General features: G+C 37.4%; 1 protein-coding gene across 1 annotated transcript in view; it reads left to right on the top strand.

The window, feature by feature from the left end:
- The window catches only part of KHDRBS2 (KH RNA binding domain containing, signal transduction associated 2), a gene marked incomplete at both ends in the record, with an annotated part of 376,341 nt that overhangs the window by 131,959 nt on the left and 227,666 nt on the right, over positions 1 to 16,716 (top strand). The window contains one exon of the mRNA XM_082305658.1: positions 8,592 to 8,708. Coding sequence (XP_082161784.1) covers positions 8,592 to 8,708 — 117 coding nt within the window. The remainder of the gene's footprint in view (positions 1 to 8,591; positions 8,709 to 16,716) is intronic.

The following is a 16,716-nucleotide window of genomic DNA, read 5'->3' on the forward strand; positions in this document are numbered from 1 at the left end:
TGGTTGTGTATTCAACCCTAACTTATCCTGGTTCTTGTTGACTTAGAACGTAATTCTGCAAATATAGCATCTGGCAAAGAGAAATCTTGGACCTAATATGAAATCATATTCAGCTCAGTAAGAGTAAGATGATGTGCTTGGAAATCCCACTGTATTACAACTCCTTTAGATCTTCCTTTTACGTTCCAAACTCTTCAAGTTAGAAAAAAGTTGGTAGGTTGCTGCCAGTTAGCAAAGAGCAGATGGTGTTTATTACTGTGACCAGTAAATTGTGTATCTGTGGGAGTAATAAGCCCAATTAGCCAAATGTTGATTGTGCTTTTAAGTGTTGTAGTCTTAGTACCTATTTCCATACCTGTGCATATGCTCAATATAAACTTATTTAATTGTTAGCATTTGTAGAAATATCAGTTTAGATAATGTCCTTCACATGAGCCAGTCTTAGATACACAATTCCAAGAACTCCTTATAACTTACTTTGTATTTTATTTATTTCTAAATAGTAAAGGTTGACTACTTCAGGCTTGGCTAGGATGAATGTTAAAAGACAGGTGGCTTTTTGTCCTAAGGAGGCCCCTTGCCCTTGATTCAATAGAATATGACTTACATACAGGGGCAAAATCGTCATTAGCTCAGCATACTCTGCAGTTTTTAAAAATACTGCTCTTCTTGAACAGCTTTCCCTTAAGGAGCAGACAGCCCTTGAAGAACTTCCTGACTCTTTGTAGGCACGGGTTGGGACCTCTGACTGGTGACTAGCTTGCTAAGAGCTCTAACCCCCCCAACATGGGCAAAAAAGCCTGAGAGCCATTCCTGTCTGCCCTCAGCCTCCCACACCACCCCAGCTGGGCTGGCGAAATAGGGATAAGCTTAGGAAAAAGCAGTTTATACCAAGTTACAGAATAATTATAAGAAAGTCAAAAGCCACAGATAAAATGTGACGTTAGGATCCTCTATCCCATTTCTGAGTTGGAAAAGCAGGCTCTGGCGTGGTCCTCCTGTCATCAGAACCTGGTCCTGCTGCACTTACCTTGAGTAATACTCACTTTCATAATCGAGCCCAGTGATTTTAATGGCAGTAGTTTCTGCAGTCACTCCCTGACCATCCAGATAAGCAGTAGTAGCCACATACATTCAACAAGGCCTGTTTGATTTTTTGAAAATACTTGACAACTCTTCCGGGTCAAGATCGAGTCTTCCTGCATGTCTGTGCAGTGCCTGGTACAATGAGTCTCTCTGGGTTATCTCTGCAATTAAAATAATAAACCCCTTAAACTTATGCATTGCAGATTTAATATAAATCCGCAACTTTAATTGGTTCCTTGGCTTTTCCTCAATTACCTCACATCGGAGTTAAAAACAGAATCACACAAAATAAAATGTTTGTGTCTGATAGATTAGCAGATTATAATAAATCACACTGCTAATACACATATTAGAGAAACAGCTATTCAAATTTTCCTGAGTTAAGGAAGTTTAACTGAATAAAGATACATCAGACACCAATTTTTTTTTTTTTATCAGAGAATTTATTTTAATTTTAAGGCTCATTTAAATTGCTTTATTTAAATGCCACAACTTGTTACCAAATTCTGACAGAAAACTGCTAAAAATGAAAAGTGAGGGGCTATTTTTGCTATCTCAATGTGGACTTATATCTGGAAGATGTTTGTCTGGAGTTGCTGACCATCTGTTTCAAGGAGTTATGCCAAAAATATAGTTTTACTGTAGATTTAGACGCTTGCTATGAGCTAGTAAATAGCCAGACAAATATTGCAGCGTCTTCCTCAAATGCACCGTAAATATGAACTCCCAGCATTTTTCAAGACAAAAAAATGTGTAATAAAAAATGTTTATTTCGTAGGTAAATCTTCTAGTCGCAGTAGCTTTAATGATTCTAACTTTGTTACTTGGATTCAATTTATTCTTGAGGTAATTCTATTGATGTAAACCAGAAATTAATTTGGCCCGGAGTTTTCAATAAGCTGTATTTTCCCTTTGAGCATTTAATTTTGATTCCATTTTTCTCCCCACGGCTGGTCATCAGGTTATTGTTCAAAGCATAATGAAGAGATGAGACCCAGTGAGCTCTGTAGGAAAGGGCAGCCTTCTCCTTTGGTTCTGGGACTGCTACAGTGAAGTTTCAGTGGTGCAATACTTGAAAAAAGCATTAGCACATGTCCTTTGGAGTAGATCTCCAGAGCGCCTCTGAAAGAGTACGTTCATTTTCTGCTTCTGCTGTTTGCTGTCTCCTGACATGCCTTGCTAAAGTAGAGCCCTGCAAAGTTCCACCCTACCAAACAGGTTTCTCGGAAGCTCTTCTCCAGAGACAGCAAACATCACATTGCCGTAATAAAAAATAATATTGCATCCTTATATGGAACACTAAGTTAATTTTGGAAAAGCCAAAAAGTACTAGATATTGAAGAGGTATTGGGGTAAGCAGCTACATACAGAGGGAGGCAAACTGCAGAATCTGTTGAGCTATGGAGTGGAAGGGAATGGAATGCAATAGATGAGATGAGATGAGATGAGATGAGATGAGATGAGATGAGATGAGATGAGATGAGATGAGATGAGATGAGATTAGTTCAGTAGGAAAGGACCTACAATGATCATCTAGTCCAACCACCTGACCACTTCAGGGCTGACCAAAAGTTAAAGCATATTATTATGGGCATTGTCATGCTTGCAAAGTGTTAACTAAAATAAAATTTGTCTTCATGATCTTCCAATGCTATGTTAATGTGAAAGGAAGTCCCCTGTGTGTATCAAAAGGTGAGATCCTCTTAAAATAAACACTATTCTAAAATAAATGAACTATCAGAAGATAGTTCTATCCTAGAATATGACCGGAAGAAAACTAATTTATAAGCAGGTCTGAATCAGTAAGGTTTTATTCAGGAGTGAAAAATATCTTTGTCTCCTCCCCTTTTCTTTAGCACAGGACTGAATAGCAATGGTGACTGGAACACACTGAGAAATAACATAATATAATATTCCATGTTGCCCAAGCCAGTGCTGTTTCTATTTTGCTGTTTCTAGACGAAATTAATTTATTCTCCCAGTTTAGGGCTTTGTGCTGCTTTATCTTACAGCTGGAAACCCTTGTCTGTCCCATTCTTTGTTTATCTACGTTTTGTTACTGTTCTGAACACTGACCTGTATATAAAACAGAAACAGTCACTGACACAAACACTTTTTCTGAATGGCAAGCACATTCCTTGTTTCTGGTTATAAAACCCAATTAAAATGGTGTTTATAAAATATGAAATCTTACAGTTCTAGTAGGGATGTATTTGGGCTACATCAAACCTGTAAACAAATATTCTGCTAAATGTAAACATGCATTTTCTATCAATCATTATATTTAGTTTGAGGCTTGAATGTTAATGCTCTAAGCTGTATGTTAGATTTGTTATACCTATGGTATGCTGTCCTGAGGTAGTCAAAATCCTTACTAATACTAAATGGGGGGATTTAATCTTGAAAGAACTGCAAGTTAGAGCTTTATGTTGCAACATGACAGCAAATTATATGATTCTTTGCTTAAATGGTTACCAGCATTCTTGCCCCCATGTGCAGAAGGGAGGTGGGGTGGAAGACAAGTGTGGTTTTCGATCGGATAGATTTTATGGGGAGCATGTAGTGCTGCTATATGGTGGAGTAACTTCCAATGTACTTTGATGGTGCCATGTGGCCGGGCAGGCAGGACGGTGTCCCCAGTGCCTGTGGCTGTTCTCAGCCCGAGGCTGCTGCCAGCTTCGGGGAACCCCCCTGCCAGACACCCCCCGTCACCCTGCCGGACCTTGCAGCCTGTGGCCCAGTGCTTGAGAAGTTCACAGTGTACCTCGGCACGCGTAAGCAGAGCAGCAATGCCAGCCCGCTGGTGTGATGAGCCTCACAAGAGAACTGAGCATTGTATGTCTGTCAGCTTTTCAAAGGCCAGTTTATCACATACATACTGAGAATAAAGTGGGTCCCGTGTATACAACCAAGGTAAGTATTCAATGTTTGATTACAATTCTCAGCATTAAAAACTGAGGTAGTGATGAAAGTCAACACCACCTATCTGCCTAGCTCTGTTAGCCCTGTTTGCGGCTGTCGGGATGGGCTCCTCCGCAGTGAGAAGGCTCTGATGCCAGGAGCCAAGGACATTTAAATATTCTAGTATTAGCTACAGATTCTTTACAGCACAAGTTCACTATCTTTCTTTTACCCATCTTTTATACAACACAGATAAAATAGTGGAGCTGTGTCTATTTGCCTTGGATGCCCGCTTCAAAGTTCAAACTCCCATTGCGCTCATCTCCTGGGCAATTTGCTTTAATATTTCTATACTGAAGAAAATTTCCCTGAGTCTGCAACGTTATATAAATCAGTTGTTATGTAAATATCAGCTTATAAATATGTGTGTGTGTGTTTAATTTCAATTCTGTGATAATTCTGCTGATATTTAGACTTCTGAGAACAACACTTGACATGTCCATATTAAGGTAAGTTCAAGCATGGCAATGAGAAAAAAATACACATGGTGATATTCTTGAGGTATTGCAGTACGCTTAAGACTATCACAACATTGTATGTAAGCTGCAGGATATATTTTAAGAACTAGTTATTGTGCACATTTTGTTTACAGCACAGGTTATAATTAATCTCTGGCATTTCATAGAAACCATGTATGGTATATTAGCGTAATAAATGCTGACACTGGGAGACACTGTGTGTGCTGTGATCCAGCTTGACAACACCTGGTTAGTTTTAGGGATTCTCTTCTCAGTGTCTTAGTCTGAAGCAAGTGAGATGTGTTGATGTGCGGCATGTTTTACTGCAAGGGGGTTTGGAGAAGACCAAGTCTGTGATTATATATATATTCATGCATGGAGTGCAACCCTAAGCTTTTCACTAACATAGGCAGTTTTTTGGTAAAGAAATTTCATGTAATTAGTTCTTAAGACTTTTTCATTTTCTTTATACTTCTTAGCTACCTTATCTTTGGTTTTAAATATTCAGTCCTAGCATATAGACTCGAGCAGAATGCCTTACACTGTCAGTACGTATTCTCTGTAAGTGTGTAAGCACAAAGCTTTGCAGAGGAATGGGAGCAGCATAGTTTGGGGAAGGAGTATAATTTTTGTGTGTCCATGTGTGCAATATCATTTTTGGCTATTTCCATGAGTAAAATAAAAAAGTTTTGTGAACAAAAACTTTGATGGAGACTGAGTCGCCAGAGTGTTAGCTTTGGGCACCTTACAGTCTGATTGCTTATGCAGGGTAGAGTGTGAAAGCAATCAAGATGCAGGTAAACCTGGTGAAACCGTGTGCATATTGGTTGGGGAAGACATTGGGGTTACTGGCTGTGGATACTCAAAAGATGTATTGAGCTAAGAAAATAATGTGCAAAATCTTTGCCATAAACCAGGAAGGGTTTCTACAAGCACACAAAAAGCCTAGCTCACGCTCATAAATATGATTGAAAAGTTAAGCCACCTATAAAAACATCTAGTAACACAACAATAACCATATTTTTCAAGTGGAAGTCTGTTTTCTCCCCAGCAATGAAAGCTCTCTGTTAATACTCTGTATGTCATCGTTTCTCAGCTGTCTTCTCCTAATATAACCAGATATTATCCCAGAGACTTAGAGCTACTATTCTTTGGAGAAAATTTGTACACATGGTGGAACTGCATCGGAACTAAGCTTGCAAAATAAGATCTGCAGTTACAGTGGCTGTACCAGGAATGTGTGCTTGTGAGCAAGGGTCGTTATATGCAGTCAAACTGCCTGAGTTTCCACATTTTCCTTTACTCTCGCTATATACTTTGGCTGTGTGTGTGTGACTGTAACTGGAGGTTAAGCTTTCCAGTATTAAAATTGGTTCTGCTCAAGTTTTTGTCCAGCATATCTTAATAAAATAAATAAGAGGAATAAAGTTGTGTTTCAAATTTCTTACAATTTGTGTTGTTCACTGAAACTTTCTCTTGTGTGCTGGTTTTACCCACATGTGAACATGAAGGATTTAATTTTTTGTAAGTTATTGAGTCAAAGTTACTCTACCAGTATTTTCAGACTTTCGGGAGTTTTGTGATTATAGACTGGTGCTGATGATAGCCAGTGGCCCTAGAGTGATGCTGGGAAGACCAAGCACAACGGTTGAATGTCTGATATAGTGCACTGTTTTTTCTGCAACTTTAGACAAAACCAAATTAAGAGCAATTCAGTTATTCAGTTGTAAGTAACTGCTTGCTTCCTGATATGTGTTTTTTAGAACGTGGATGAAATGTGAATGTCTGTCTGCTACATAATCAATAGAATTAAAATCCCCAGCCACTTATTTCCTGTGAAGTGATTAAAATCCACTTAGTACATAGCTTAGGCTGGCCATACCGCTTTGCAGCAATATGTCAAGGTAATTATTAGACAGTTTATGAAGTGCTTAAATACAAATGGTCAGCATAAATCTTCATAGAATGTATTTTACTGGTTTTATTCCATTCAGAAAACAAATGGAGTCAAGCTTTGGCTGGCCTTCTCGTACTCTCCTCCAAACTCATGTAGCGGTATAGCTCTTCCAGCTTTTGAGGGGCAGCTTTTCTTAGTATTAAGAGACACTGAAAGGATGCAGCAGTAGATGGTTCTTCTCTGATTGCTGATGTATAAGTGGCACAAAAGATTTGGTGTTGCAACTTGTGAACAGCCCTTCTGCAGGTAAGGTGGTCCCTGCAGAAGAACGAAAGCTCTGCTGTCTGCTTTGCCATCTCTAATAAACCTTCACATATGCAAGATGTATAGTTTTTGAAATCTTATTTCTGTCAATAGATTAAGTCCAAAGTCTAGTATTAAAGTCAAAATACGGTCCTTGCCATTCTTTCCTCACTGTTTGGTTTATTTTCGTATGAAATTTAATAATCAATTTGAAGCCAACAACTTCTTCTAAGCTAAGTTGTCCCTGGAAGGAGCATAGCTAGAGTTTCAAGACATAGTACGGCTGATGCCATGGTAGGGCATCATCTGTAAATCCTACCCCAAAATGCAGTAGGATTTATTGAAGGGTTGATAACTTTTATTAAATCAACAGATAGAGTTGAAAAAAGATGCAAGCACACAAGCTTGAAAAATCTTGTTTTGGACCTTCAAAGCTTGCTGGGTTTTTCTGCAACATTACCACTTACTACTTCCCCCTGTACATGTTATCTTGCTGAAATCAGTTATGTTGGTTTAGGTGGCAGTAGATTTCACCTTACATATTTATTTTTCCTGTGATTACATATTATGTTCTTTGATGGTTTAATCAATATTTGAAGGAAGTTACAAGTGATTTATAATTAAGATACTGGACTGAAAGCCACCTTGGGTGCTGGGGTATCTGGCTTGATTCTGAGTTTCATTGTTATTAACATGGCTGATGCATTTGTGGTATTATATTCTTGCTGGCTAAAGCGGAAACGAGTATTTCCCCATTTTTTCCATTTTTAAAATAAAAGGTAATGCAAAACAAGGTATATTATCACATCTTTTTAGACATTCAGGTGTATTTTTGACAACAGGATATTCTTGATTGCTATTTCTTATCATCATATTCTTTATCTCTGAAATAAAAACAAGGAAGTGCTGATACAATTACACACCTTTTTCCTTGGCTAAGCTTATTCTTTGTTGAAAGCCAGGCCAGAGTACTGTCTGTTCAGACTTTAACATAATTTAGCAACATCCTAAGCAAGTGCTGATGGTTCCCAGTCAACTTCTAAAGACAGCACGCCATAAAGTCTTAAAAAGGTTTTGGAAAGCATAAAAAATAATAAATTGAAGAGACTATTGATTACTGAATAAACAAATCACTGTTACTTGATAGAGTCCCCCCTTTTTGCTAGTTTGTGTCAACATAACATTAACACCTCATCTATTTAATGTTCCATCCTCTGATTTTCATGTAGACATCTCTCCTCTTCATACAGAAAAAACAATGTTGTATGTGTCGCATGAACTGTGCAGTGTTTAAGAATATTAGCATCATGTCAGACAAAGCCCAGCACTCTTTAAAATCTTCCAGAAAATAGCCTTGAGTATCTACAGTGATCTATTGTTTCTGATTTGTTCCATTGCTGGCAAAACAAGTATTTGAAGCCAATACACAAAACAGCACTTATTTTAAAATCAGTGTGTAAAACATCAATTCCTAAAAATCCATCTGAAGCTCTAACTTTGCAGAATATATTACTTTGCCAATAAAGCCGTCTAACTCAGGAAAGGATGTATGCATTCTCTGGGTTTTACCTATACCATCTGATAAGCAAAGATCTTGTTCAGCAGTTAGCTAAACCTAAGCAGCCACTGGCCATTTTTGTCCCAGAGAGGAGCCTCCTGGGGTTCAAATAAACCATGAATGCTTTTACTACCTTTGTTACGCTAGATGAGAGGATACCTTGGTTCTCCAGACTTGTATTCCAATGAATTAGGCTCAGAACTAAGTAGGAGTATTTTTTTTAAAGGAAAGTAAACTGTTCTCCTTTAAGCAGCTTGTTTATAAATTTTTATTAACTTTTTGAAAAAGTACCTCTTGGTCTAAAATACTTCTCTTATTTCCGTTCTAGTTCAATTTTGTTGGGAAATTGCTTGGACCAAGAGGAAACTCCTTGAAGAGGTTACAAGAAGAAACAGGTGCAAAAATGTCCATCCTGGGGAAAGGATCCATGAGGGATAAAGCTAAGGTACTGTGTCTGTGTTCTGGTTGCAATTAGTGTCGATATCTTGGTGCTTTAGCTGTTACACTTAAATTGCCTGTCTATTTATTAATGACTCAATTAATAATCTCGTGATAGACTCTGACTCCGAGCCTTGTTTGGCTTTTTTCAAGTTACATCAATTGCTTAAATACAATTTTTCTCTTGCTATGCAAAGCTTATTTCTCATATAATTGTAGACCACCACAGTTACTATAGTACCCCTGTTATTTAAATAATTAACCTAAAAGAGAATCCAGCTTAAAGTTCATTTGTCCTGAGAGAAGTCCATTTCTCCTGAGAAAGTATAACTTGTGTAGTTTACTGCTGCAATACTGGTGTACATAAATAGGTTTTCTCTTATGTTTAGTGTTTCTTTAGAGATGGGACTTTTTTAAAAGATTGAATATTTATTCAGGACATAGTTCTAAAAAAGATAACAAAGTGGACATTTTGCTTAAATATGTGTAAAAATGCACTATAGATAAAAGAAAAAAATTGTGTTTGGAATCACTGCCTGGTCAATTCACCTAAGGTAATTGTAAGGTAAGGTATCTTCATATATATCTGATCCAAAGAACAAGTACTGATTGCATTGTGGTGTCTTACTTTACAGTCTGTAGAACAGCAGTATTATGGTTAACACAGAAATAATGACTGCTAATTTCTCTGAACTGTATATTGCCTTTAGTAATGTTGTGCATTATTCTGCTTTCCTTTCTATTACCTCTGTCATTCCTCTCAGTAGCTAAAATAATGAAAGAAATCATATGCCAGAATAAACGAAAGACTAATCAGGATTTTATGGATGGTGTTATTTGATCTTGGTAATACGTATCAGCAGTCATACTTGCATTATGAGGTCTCCAATTGCTATACTGAAAAAAACCCCACAAAACAGACAAGTTAGGCACACAGAACATATTTCATTTTTTCAGAGATTTCTTGATGACATTTGGCATACTGACACTTCAATTATCTATTTAACATTATATTTTGTGATAATAAATGTTGACTACACTACCAATTTTATTTCTAGGTATTGACAAAATATTTTATGACTTTTGGCTTACTTCTGGAATGATAAAAAATTACTCCCCGGATGAATGAATGCATGTGCTGCTAAGTAGCAGTAATTTGCATCAGTGCGGCATCTGCCAGCTCTATTCTCAGTCACCCACTCAGATTATTATTGCCAAGAGCAGCAATTGCCCAGACAGGGGAGTGTGAAGGGCTTGTTACCACCTAAAGATGTTTAAATACACATAAATAAGATAAACTAAGTCCTCTGATTTTGAGATCAGTCACTCATCATATCATTTGAATTTCATCTGATTATAACAAACAGTGCCAGCATGCCAGTATGTCAGCAAAAACAAAATTCAGGGGTTTTCTTTTTTTTTTTCTCTTCATAGAGTATTTAGTCCTTAAGCGTACTCTGAGGTTAAGTATGAACTTCATGGAAACTCATTTATATGAGAATCGTGTAAAAAATGAAGTTCTAAAGTAAAATAGTGCTAAATATGGCAGTGATGAAAGCAACTTCTGTAGAGAAGGCCTCATAAGTGACCGTTACCTTAATCCAATTTCAACATTACTAAATCAAAAGAAAACAAAATCCCTATGCAATTACAGTGAGAGACAGGAATTATCTGATCTGTGTACATCACTGTTACCAGTTCCAAGCAAAAGAGGCTGAGAATGATCATGGGAAGGGTAATAGTTACAATTAGCATTTCAGAGAGGATATTCTAGGTTGAGATACTGGTAAAACTTAAAGAAATCTTAATTGACTGTGAGCATAAATAATGGCATGAATTGCTACATTACTAAGGAAAATACAACTTGCTCTAGTTAAAACAGTTTTCTTGCAATAAAACAAGCCCACTAGTCTCATTTACGCAGTATTTTTTTACTGATTTAAATACAAATTACCAAAGTCTGGAGGCTTGTTGTAGTTATTTTGTACCATACAAGAAATCAGCTTGTGTATATTGGTGGATGAGTCTTCCTTCTGGAGGAATTTTCAAGAAAAATCTATGTAATTTCTCTCCGTAAACTAGAATTTCCTTAAAGCTGTCTATATTATGCCATGAACCATAATAATTCCTAGGCAGACTGCAGGCTTGTGTGCTTTTCCCCTCCAGTCCAGTGCAGCTGGATGCTGAGCTGCGTTGGGGCAGCAGAAATGGAATTTCTGCTGGAAAATACTAAATACATTTATATCCTAAATCCTTAGGTACTTACTTTTGGAAAAGAACTGATCCACTGATTTGGGGTTTTCTAGTGCCAAAATGACAGCAGACAAATGCTTGGCTCTACAATGATCCACTCTGGCCATACTCTGTAATTTTGGGCATATGGAGGGGCAGTTTCCAGTTCTGGGAAGTGGACTCTGTGAAGGGAGGTATATCTGCTTTTCAGAATTTCCTTATCTTTAAAAAATAAATCTGTGGGTAAATTTCAGAGACTGAAGAATTTGGGCTGTTCCTTTCCAGAGCCTCAGGGGACACTTGTTAAGACTGACTTGAAATTTTTGAGTATCCGCTGTGCCTACAGTGTGGGAACAGGATAGATTAATTTGAAAAGGCAATGCAACTTAAAATGACTATTATCAACAACTCCAATTTTGCACTAAATACCAAGAGCTTATGTATGTGTCACAGAAAATTGTGTTAGAAATTGTTGAGTATAACTGCAGCAGTTTTGCAGAATGTTATTTGGGTGACCTCGCTTGTGTCTTAATCTCACTCTTGGGATCATTACAAACCTTCCCCTAGCCCAAAATTGGACTTGGACTTTACAAGGATGTAAGGAAAACTTATGATTCTTCCAGAGCAGTGTGGCTAATGTGAGTACTTAATTCTCTGTGCTTAAGCTAATGCCACTGGCTCAGCACAAGTTTGGTTTTCCGTAACAAGAGAAAGATTCTACAGTGTTCTGACAAAGCACCATCATGAAACATGGACAGTGCACTAGACACAGAACAGAAGATGACACTGACTTTTAGATACTTCTTCCTTTTGATCTGGCGTGCAAAACTGTAGCTAAAATTTGAAATATTTATTAGCTGAATAACTGCTTTTTATTTTTACATCATAGAGAAGGCATTGTTCAACATGTTGAGCGTAGCCGTGACCACTTGAGAATTGTGCCCACCGTAAGAGCACAGCCAGTGTCCAGTGAGTTCTTAGAACAGGGTGAGCTCTCACCGTCTTGCTGGCTTACATGCTACCACTAAAGGTTGTCATTCTTGTAGTAATACAGTATTATAAATATGCAAATACATTCTTCAGAACAGGTAGCAATGAGATTAAACATAGTCATGTTGAGTTGCTTGGCTTTTGAGTCTTTTCCATGTCTTTTTCTTCTTTTTGCAAACAGCATAGGAGGCAATTGTAAAGGTAAACAATCAAACTGAAGTGACAGGAGAAATCTCATTACAAGTGGAATGAATTGATTGCTTTCATCCATAGATGCAGATTTTCTCCTTTTCAACCATGCAATGAATGCTTTTCACTGTGCGATTAAAAAAAAATAAATGTATGCAGTGAGCTGGAATAGCTTTTTTTACATAAACTATAGCAGTAAGAGCATGGATTCTTTTTAAAAAAAGCAGAAAAATATGTAACAATGTTTCTTAAACACTTCTATTTCTTGAGCTAGTTACGTGCTAGAGTTTCGTAGGAGAGAGCATGATCTTGGGGTTTGCACCATTTCTCTATACTCCCTGGTTTTAAATTATTTATATGAGCGGTATTTTTTTATTCAGGTTAATTATACACCAATGTGCAATAAACATGCTCTAGATACTATACGTAACTTGGTCTTTGTGTTTCGTGAAACTTCAGAACATCGTATGTGAGAAAGCAAAATGGCAATGATTTCATGCAGATGGTAGTGACAGGAAAATTTTTGTAGGAGAACCAAGAACATTTAGGGACAGAGATAAAATAATCACACTGGTGTCATTAGAACTGCCTTTAAGGGCTGCATGACCTGACTGCAGATTGCTGGAGCTTGGGGAGAGTATGTGGGAAGAGTCAAAAACATACTCTTCCCCTTCCACGTTTCCCTAAGAACCCTCCACCGACCGGAGAGAAAATACTGATCTAAGGGACACTCATCTGAGGTGGGACCGCACCCTGAATAACAGGAGTGAGAACAGATCAGCAGCGTTAATTGTAGTCCAGCCATGGTACTCAGCTGCAACATGACTTCATCTCTTATTATTATGGTTTTTTTCGGCGATGAACTATACCAGAATAGATGGAGACTGTATATGGTGAGGCTTGCCTGGAATTACTATATGTAGCATGATACCAGTAATTAATTGGTATGGATAATGCCGGTAAAAGAGAGAAAATGAAGGCAATGATGCCAGAATAATAACTGAAATGGTGAACAAGGCATAGAAAAACCAAAAACATGTTGAGAAAGGGAAGAGGACTGGCTTGGGAAAAAAAAAGGCAGGTATAAATCTTTTGCAAAAGAAAATCTCTGCCTTGTACAGAATTTTCTTTTGTCTTTCCCATTGCATGTGTAACTTTATGGTGGGAACATTCAAAGAAAAAGATGATGGAAATTTTCCAGTGAACACAAAATTATATAGAAAAGAAGTGTGTGGAGGCTCCAAAATTCTGAAACAAAGAAGGGCTGTGAGAGGAATCTTGAAAATGTGCAAGTGTTGTAGTTGAAATTTTTTCAGGGTAAAATGTTTGTACTTTTTTTTTTTTTTTTAAAGAACTTTTTTATTTAAAAATTAACCTAAGTGAATATATTTGGGAGAGCTGAATAGCCTAAGAACAATAAAATGTTTTGATTTTGCTTTAATAACATTTTGAGTGTAACCCAAAGGAAGATTTTTGATTGCTTTTCATTTTGTTAAAAAAATGAAAAATGGATTTTTAACCTGATTGTTTCTTCCTGAAAACTCATTCTTCATCACCTGCCAGACACTTCTTGTGAGACAGATTAACTATTTAAACTGAAGAGGCTCACGTTGTCTTTGCAGAAGTCACAGACACTCCAAACATCTTTTTGAACCACTTTTTACTTACATAAAGCAGGATTTGGAAATTAATGTATAGACTGATAACCAGGCTATATCTTAGATAAAAGAAAGCTGAAACATAAATTGCTACAGTAGCACATGGGCTGTCAGCCACACATGAAGGAAAATGTAAGTCATAGTGCTTGAGTTAAATCTCCTGAATACTGATGTATAATTGCCATCCCAATTTAAAGTCTTACTTTTTACCTAGAGAAATCCTGTCAACACCAATTCCCATTTTGTACACTTTCTGTTTATTACCCATTTCTTTCAGTGTTTAAACTTCTTACTTAAACAACTTCTTACTTACGTCTTTTGTCCTGTTTTTTTTGAGGATGCTGTTATTAAAGATTCCTGTTTGTTTCCTATAAAACAAACTTGCACTGCAGCTTTGAAAAATCTATTTTTCCATGACTCATAAACTATTCTTATTCTATCATAAACTATTTGTCCATGACTCAATGTTTTGTCACCTACTAAGCGAACTTTTAACTGCTTTCTTCTTCAAGTTTCATTTGTTTTTTAAACTAGTTATTAAAGAAAGAAGGTTTCATCACAGAAGAGTTACCTGCAGTAGAACTATCTGCCTTTCATTAATCTGTGGGTTAAGTACTTTCCAAAGAAGCTCCGCTGCCACTGGACAACGGCTAGTCCTGTCAAACAGGATTTCTTGCATTAGCTTTTCTTTTTAAAATACACAGGTGTTAAGAACTTGTTGGTGACCAAACAGATTTGAAGTCAGCACGCAGAGAACCTACCTAGATTCAATGATTAACGTATTGGCTTTAGTGTGGTTTTTAACAGCCATATTATGCAAGTACCTTATAAAAGATTTTGAAAATATGGGAGAGTTGCAGTGCACACTGGTCTGTTCCCTGCAAATGCTAAGTGCCCTGACTTCAGTCCCGCAACCCTTAAATATATGCTTAAATATCTTACAGGATTAAGTCCATATATATAATGTGAATAGAGCCCAGAAACTTTTTGGTTTGGAGCATAATGTATTTTTTCATTAGATCATGTTTGCCATGAGTGTAGTGTCCTAATAGTGCAGAGTTAATTCTCTGATGGTCTTCTCTTGACTTCATTGGTTTTTCAAGAAGATTATATAAATAATGCTTAGATAACCTGAAAGGGAAGAAGAAAGTTGCAAGTTTTGTCTATAGGAGGTGACTGATATAATGTAAATATTGCATTATATTCTTTCCCAATCCTATTGCTTTACTGAAACATGAGAACAGAAGTGTCTTCTTCAGTGTCCTGAGTTTCAAAAGCCTTTGAGTGTCACTGCCTGTTATAATCATTTAAACTTAGGCAGTATGGTTGCATATGCAATATTTCCTTCCAAACGAGGGTGGCAGCATTCTGTTTCACCAGGTTTTACACTGGTGCCATTCCACTCGTGCCAGTGAGATTGCTCGCTTTAGCTTATGGCTATGGTAGTTAAGCCCAGTGTGTCATCATGAGGTTTGAGCTCTTACAGTTGAAGATACAAATTTGGGAATTTCTATAAAAAATCGATTTTAGTTCTTTAAAACAGAACCTGTAGGTTTCCTTCCAGCCTGCTGGGAGTTTTGATCTGGACTTTATGCAAAATCCCTGAAATGTTTGTTTCTTAGGTAAGATGTTTCTGTTTCATTGAAGTACTCCTTTATCATCTTTAGCTGTAAGATCTCTAAGGGAAAGATAGAGCAATGTGTGGCATTGGGTTTAGAAAACTGGCTCACATCCAGAAGCATCAATAATTTAAACCACTAATTGGTGCGCACTCATTTAATCTTTTTCTGTTAGGTTTTCCTTTGCTGTGTGTAAAAGTATTATTGACTTCGTATTTTTATCTCTACAGCCATGGTACCTTACAGCTTACAGCCACTTTACCTCACAAACAGGTTTACGACCAAGAGCAGGATTAGGCCCTCAGCATGCTTTCAAGATATGAGCAGCAGTAACAGCAGCAGACTGCGTCCGCTGAAACGCATTTTTTTCCCCTTCCTAAATCTCTCCAGCTGCCTGATACTGACTGCTGTGAGGCTGTAAGGACTATAGCAAGCAACCAGCAACAAAGAAAAGCGCACGCAAAAGGAAACAAACAAAAAGCAGACCACCCCATATTTTGAAACTGCAATCTTCAAAGGATCATTTGCAAAAGGATGTTAACTCTTTAAAGTCTACTGTAATAGGCATTCTCTCGTTTTTTCCTTTAAGTGAGCATGTCAAAAGGTACCAAAGGCTTTCAAACTCTAAAGCTAGGTTTTACCTGAACAAAAATTCCAAAGAACATACTTTCTCTTTATGCAGAGAAAACATAAATCTGTTGGCAGGCACAGATTAAAAGAAGAGACTGTCTTTATCACCATTTCCTCCAGTGTTACTCATGTTCTAGCAACTTGCAGTTGCTCAGCCACCCTGCTTTCTTTAGAAAATACCTCTGTCTGTCACCTCTAATATGTTGTAAACTCCTTTTTGCCCTGATAGGGGAAGGAGTTTGAGGTAGATACAGATCACAACCAATATTTCTTAAAATAGCTTTTATTCTTTAAGCTGTTTTCACTAATAGCAGATAACTATTCTCACAGCCCATTCACTTATTCAGTCTCACATCTGAATTGCACTGTCACAATTACCTGGTTGTAGCAATGTTTGGGAAGCCAACTCCAACTATATACTCTGAAAATAGAGGGTAATACTGGCAGGTCAATGGTAGGTGTTCAGAAAGTCTGTCAGAGGGTCCTTTATTTCATCAGATGCATATGTAATCCCATAGCCTTCGTCTGCATATAGTAGTCATCGTGGATGTGGGCCGAGTTATGGAACCCATTGCTAACACTGGCATGTGCTGGTTCTCGGCAGCCACTTGGTGTTTTCAGACTCTATGAGCTTGCAGGTTCACCAGCACCAGTAGTCTCCAGGGCTTACCAGTCCTTGGGAAGCTTTCACATGCCA

This window comes from Platalea leucorodia (genome assembly GCF_965183815.1).
Source record: "Platalea leucorodia genome assembly, chromosome: 3".
Taxonomy (NCBI): domain Eukaryota; kingdom Metazoa; phylum Chordata; class Aves; order Pelecaniformes; family Threskiornithidae; genus Platalea; species Platalea leucorodia.